Here is a 6,831-nt window from a genome sequence, read left to right on the forward strand (position 1 = left end):
GGCAAGAGTCAGATGAAAACAAAGAAATGGCATTAGATGTGTTGGATTTGAGTCCTGATCGTTTAGGATTGTTTACAAATAGATGTCTATCTTTTTTTGAATTCTTTAGTCTTTATCTTTTTCTAGTTCCCTATATAAACGATTGATATAATTGGTTTTATTTGAATTAATTGATATGGAAATTATTTTCTGGTTTCTCTCTATCAAATTTCACATGGTATCAGAGAAAACTTGGGAAGCCTAGCCGAAAACAACTAAGCCATGATAGGACCTAAACCTTGTTCGACTTTAATAAAGACAACTATCGATATTACTTCTCCTTATTTTCTTACATCCAATTATCATCCTGGCCAAAATTTCGTTGGAGAGAACTTACTCCACGATGTCAATTACAGTGATTGGCAGAATGAGATAACTAATGCATTATTTGCCAAGAACAATATTGAATTCGTGGATGGCACCATTCTGATGCCAGCAGAAGAATCAACTGATTTAATGAATTGGAATAGATGTAATGCAATGGTACATGGATGGTTGGTGACTTTAATGGAGAAAAAGATCAAGAGTAATGTCAAGTATGCCCTTACAGCTCATGCTATATGGTAGGACTTGGAAGAACGATTTGGAAAAGAGAATTCCCCCTGGGCATAAGAACTAAGAAGTGTTGTCACCACTATACGAAAAGGAGAGATGACTATATTTGCATATTACACGAAACTTAGGAGTGTGTAGGATGAGATTCAATCTATCACCCATACACCCTCTTGTAGTTGTCAGGGTTGCAAGTGTAATATCACCAAGGAGTTTGCAAAGATCCATGAAAAAAGAAAGACTTTACAACTTCCTGAGGGGTCTAAACTATGAATACAATGTTGTGAAAACGCAAATTTTGAGCTCCGAACCCTTACCGAGTCTTGGCATCGCATACCATGTAGTCAGCCAAGATTAATAGCAAAAAATTGTTGGTATGGCTAGATATCCTGTTGGGGTGGCTTCAGCTTTTCAAGCCTCGAAAACAATCCCAAAACCTCATGCAAAAGGCAACTCGACAACTCTGAACAAGAAAAAGAATGATGATCGATGGTGCACAAACTGTCAGAATCTGGTCACATTGTTGAAGGGTGTTTTAAACTTATTGGTTACCCTGAATGGTGGAACCCTAAACAAACAAAACCTCAAGGAAACAAATGGAAGGCTTCACCAAAGGTTGTTGTTGTCATGACCGATAATGCCATTACTTCAGGGATAACCAAAGACGAATATGAAGTTTTAATCAAGATGCTACGTGCCAATCAAGTTGGCAAAAAAAGCAAAAGAGTTGCTCCTACAGCCAACATGACAGGTAAAGTTATTAATGTTGGATTAGTGTCTAAGCCCGTAACTATATTTGGTAAGTACTTGATCCGGTTGTGCATGGTCCTTTTGGGTTGCCTACCAGAGCAACTTGACAAGGTGATTTATGAAGAGAGAGGTTATTATGGTTTATTAATATATTATATGAATAATATATTAAAGGAGAAATCATATAGTTTAATTAATATTAGACAAGAATTAATTAAGAATTAATTCTGTGACTAAAAGACATTAATTAAATAACGGGGACTTAAACTGTCAAATGTGTGATAGTTGAGTATTGGGCTGAGAAGGCTTATGGACTAGGTTTGGACGAAATTAGGGATGTATCCATCCTAATTTCGGGCATAGAGGCCCTATTCCAGAAGCTTCCTTGTACTGCTTAAGGCCTAAGCTATCCATTAGGGTTTTGACTAAAACCCTAGCAGTACCAGTATAAATAAGACCCCAGGGCATCCAATTTTCGGCCACTTGAACCCTAAGAGTCTTCATAGCCAAAATTTTGCCCATTCCCTCTCTCTCAATTAGCATCCTCTTGCTTGTGGTGTTTGTAAGCCATTAGAGGAGTGACATTTGTGACTCTAAGCTCCAAGACAAGAAGATTCAAGCCATTGTAGAAGAGGTAATCAACTAGATCTGATTTCTTATGTTAATTTCGAAATATGTATGCTACATCTAGGGTTTATAAGTCTTGGATGAATTGCATGTACAATAGAGAAACCTAGATCCCAGAATTAGGGTTTGCATGAGCACATAGGATGTTCTTTTGGTTCAAACACATCAGTGGTATCAGAGCCTTGATTGGTTTCTATTGTATTTGATGCCTAGTATTTCATTCATGCTTTGAAAATTCGTTTTTTGGACCTCTGACTGAAGAACTCGTCGAGTCCCAATGTGAACTCAACGAGTTGGATGAACTCGACGAGTCCACACTGGGAACTCGGCGAGTTTAGCTGTCAGGCAGAGGATATCTCGGGATTTCTTGCTGTTTTGCTATAGGATAAATACCAAAACTATTTTTCACTAAAAAAATCCGATTTTTTTTGTTATTATATGATTATCCTTACCAAAACAAAAGATAATTACCATTTAATTGAATAATAAATTCCTTATGTGATAAAATTTGATTATTTGATTTATTTGATAAATTATCTTGTGATTAAAATAGAATAGATCAAATCTAGATAATCATTAAATTAAATGTTTAATTTATATTATTTGCTATTTGATCCTATATGTTTTGAAAAGTTCAAAACTTGCCCTCAAGTTTTGAAATTTAAATTTTTGATTAAAAGTTTAATTTGAATTATTTAAATTTCAAACCCTAGAATTTTACAAGTTTAAAATTCAACCTTATACTTTATTTATTATAAGATTATATATATATATATATATATATATATATATATATATATATATATATATATATATATAACTTAAACTGCTAGTCTTACCGTTAGTAGGCCTCATTCACGAAGCCGATCTATAAGGGGGGTATAAGTAGGGATGAGATTTAGAACCGGAAAACCGGACCGGAACCGGAACCGTTAGAACCGGAATATATAGAACCGGTTCCGGTTCCGGGTTTAAAAATTTGCTTTATCCGAGTTCCGGGTAATCCGGGTTTGGGTCCATCGGGTCTGGGTAAACTGGGTCTAAAAACCGGAACCGGTGTTAGGAACCGGAACCACTTTTAGGGCCGGAACCGATTTTTGTGAAACGTTTAAAAGATGCATATCTCATTCGTTTCAACTCCGATTGACATGCGGTTTTTTCCAACATGTAGTGTAGAGTTTGTACATGATTTTAGACTATAAATTTGTCATTTTTAGTTTTTTATTCATTGACTTACAGTCCCTTAAAGTCAAAATATGAAAGCTGAAAGTTTTTAGTTTTTCAGTTTTTTTGTATTCTGTGCAAGTTTTATAACATGCATATCTAATTCGTTTGAAGTCGGATTGACATGTGGTTTTTTCCAACTTGTATTTTACAGTTTGTACATGAGTTTAGACTATAATTTTGTCATTTTTGGTTTAATATTCAATGATTTACAGTCCCCCGAAGTCGGGATATCAAAACTGAAAATTTTCAACTTTTCAGCTATTTGTTTTTGTACTTTGTATTCTGTGAAAATGTTAACACATGTATATCTCTTTCGTTTAAAGTCGGATTGACATGCGGTTTGTTCCAGATTGTAGTTTAGAGTTTGTACATGATTTTAGACTATAATTTTGTCAATTTTGGTTTCATATTCAATGAGTTACAGTCCCCCAAAGTCGGGATATCAATATGAAAATTTTCAAAGTTCAACCCATTAAGTAGTAAGTAATTACCAAAAAATTCCGGGATTTCCGGTTCTAAACCCACTTTATCCGGTTCCAACATACCCACTTTGATGTTTCTGGGTTTTCCGGTTCTAGACCCACTTTACCCGGAACCGAACCGGAACCGGTTCCTATATACCGGTCCGGTTTCCGGTTCTACAAAATCCCGTTAACCGGTTCCGGGTTTTCCGGATCCGGGTCCATCCGGTCCGGGTTTGGACCCACTTTCATCCCTAGGTATAAGGTTATGGCCTATAAAATGGTCGTTTAATGGGTTTCCACTCTCACCCACGGCTTCCTTGATTGGTGGAGGGTCGTTAGCCGAACGGGTAGGATAGGGCAAAGCTTTCCTCATTAAAAGTATAATGAATTTATAAAGTAACTAAATGTTTTTTTCAAAATTCCCAATCTTAGTTACTTTAGGCAAAAGTGAATTGATGCAATTCCATGAAATTACACTTTGCACCCTTGCTGAGACGTTAGTGGAGCGTGTGTGGCTAACCGGCACACTAATTGGGCTCTAAGAAAAGGTGGCAAAGGGTGACTCGATGTTTGTCATAGTTCCATGGAGCGTGTGTGGTTAACCGGCACGTCGAATAGGTGACTGTAACATTGGGGGCACCATGTATATTTGCATGGTTATTCACACTCGCTTTGTGATCCTCGGCATCCCAGTCACAAACTTGAAGGGCATATCGAGATTTAAACATGTCATTGAAAAGTTCAATGAATCTTAAAAGATCTAGGAGTTTTCAATACATTTAAAACTTAGTTTTAATTTGTTTTTCATGGTGGAAATTAGTGAACCGTCATTCACTTACCTTCAAATTATTTGCATGTTAGATTACGGCATCCCTCTTCTAATTTGTAAATAATGTTGTTGGATCCTAGCCCTAATTTCTCATTTGGGTGTTTAATTGGGGATTCATTTCTAATCAAACTTTGTTCTTTTTCCTTTTCAGATGTCGAACGTCAACAACAACGCTTCTGGCTCGTTCTCACTCATGAACTTGTGTGGGAGAGTGATCTTTGAGAGGTCCAATTTCAATCATTGGATCGTCAAAATCCGAATGGTCACTCGTTACGAGGACAAAGAGTATGTCCTCGATGAGAAGTTGAAGGAAATCAACATCAACACTGCCTCTGCTGAAGAGATCACGGCCTTTGAGGCCCATGAGCGTGATGTTACGAAAGTCCATTGCATCATGCTGGCGACTATGACTGCAGAACTCCAGAAGTCCTATGAGGATATGTATCCCTATGAGATGCATCAAGATCTACTGGACCGGTACCACCAAATCGCTTGGCAAGAAAGGTATGAGATCATCACTTCAATGATCACTGCCAAAATGGGTAATGGAGAGTCCCTTACTGCTCATCTGCAAAAGATGCAGAGATATGTCGATCGCCTGCTAAAGTTGAATGTGAACTTTGATGAAGAGCTGGAAATTGACACCATCCTTCACTCCTTGCCTCCCTGCTACAACCAGTTCCGCATGACCTACCACATGAACAAGGAGGAGGTCACCTTGAGCAAGCTTCAAGGATTGTTGAGGACTGCTGAGAGAAACCTCAAAGATAAATCTGTTGCATCATCTCCAACTCCTACTGTTACCCAAGTTCTGGGAATTGGGCAAGGGAAGGGTAAGAAGAGGAAGGCTCCCTCAAAGAGCCGCCATAAGGGAAAGTCCCAAAATGGCTCCTCTTCTAGTGGAACCAAGGTTGGTCCTGCTAAACCCAACTCCAACCCCAAGGAGGCTTAGTACCACCACTACCATGAAATAGGGCATTGGGAACGAAGCTTCCCGAAATATCTACAATATATCAAGGATGGAAAGATCAATCCGTCCTACACAGATATTTACACTATTAAATCTAATGATTCATCACATGCTATTTCTTGGGTACTTGATACAGGATGTGGTTTTCACATTTGTTCTGATTTGCAGGGCCTAAGAAGAAATAGAGATGTGGAGCATGGGAAGATAAACTTGATCATGGGGAACAGAAGATCATCGCCTGTCACCAAGAACGGAGTTTACTCTTTAGTGCTCAGTAGTGGATTAGTATTATATTTAAATAACTGTTGCTATTCGCCAGATATGGCAAGAAACATCATTTCATTTCATGATTTGTATAGACAAGGTTTTAGATAGTCATTTGATAATGAAAAGGGTTCTATTAATGCTTATCTTAATGGTGTTTTCTATTTTGAAGCATTGCCTTGTAATGGAATATATGAAACTGTGATGGTTATAGACAATTTAGGAAAGGATGTGTTGTGTATTGATTCTTCCAATGATTTGGATAAAGCATACTTGTGGTATTGTCGTCTTGGACATGTCAACAAGAAACGCATAGCCCAACTCCAAAAGGATGGAGTATTGGGGTCATTCGACCTTAGGGACGATGAAGTGTGCGAGTCTTGTTTACTTGGAAAGATGACCAAGTCACCCTTCACTGGAACTTGTGTGAGGGGTGAGGGTTTATTGGATCTCATATATACAGATGTATGTGGACCCTTTAGATCCACCACAAGGGATGCGTGCCGCTTCTACGTGACTTTTACCGACGATTATAGCAGATATGGCTATATCTACTTAATCAGGCATAAGTCAGAAACCTTTGAAAAGTTCAAAGAGTTCAAACAAGAAGTGGAGAATCAGTTGGGCTGGAAAATCAAGATGCTTCAATCCGATCGAGGTGGAGACTACCTAAGTCTTGAATTCCACGACTACCTCAAGGAATGCGGAATCGTTTCGCAATTGACGCCACCTAGGACACCGCAGTTGAATGGTGTGGCTGAGAGGCGTAATCGAACCTTGCTAGACATGGTTCGTTCCATGATGAGTCGTGCTTCGCTACCTATCTCATTTTGGGGGTATGCCTTAGAGACTGCCGCCCATATCCTTAACTTAGTCCCTACGAAGAAGGTTGCCAAAACACCTCACGAGATGTGGACAGGGAAAGCTCCCTCATTGGCACATATCAAGGTTTGGGGTTGCGAGGCTTTCGTAAAATGAGAGACTCACGACAAGCTCGAACCTCGCAGTGAACAGTGTATTTTCATCAGCTACCCACAGAAGTCCTTTGGATATCTCTTCTATAGACCGAGTGACAATGTTGTCTTCATTGCGAGGAGAGGGTTTTTCCG

At 38.6% G+C, this 6,831-nt stretch overlaps 1 protein-coding gene across 1 annotated transcript; it reads left to right on the forward strand.

The window, feature by feature from the left end:
- Nucleotides 1-261: 261 nt before the first annotated feature.
- Nucleotides 262-606, forward strand: LOC145164160 (uncharacterized). The gene has a single exon (XM_079082885.1). It carries the CDS (start codon nt 262-264, stop codon nt 604-606), a length of 345 nt encoding a protein of 114 aa, XP_078939011.1.
- The last annotated feature ends 6,225 nt before the right edge of the window (nt 607-6,831 follow it).

Source organism: Lactuca virosa, chromosome 3 (assembly GCF_052849685.1).
Source record: "Lactuca virosa cultivar CGN04683 chromosome 3, Lactuca_virosa_CGN04683_v6, whole genome shotgun sequence".
NCBI lineage: Eukaryota > Viridiplantae > Streptophyta > Magnoliopsida > Asterales > Asteraceae > Lactuca > Lactuca virosa.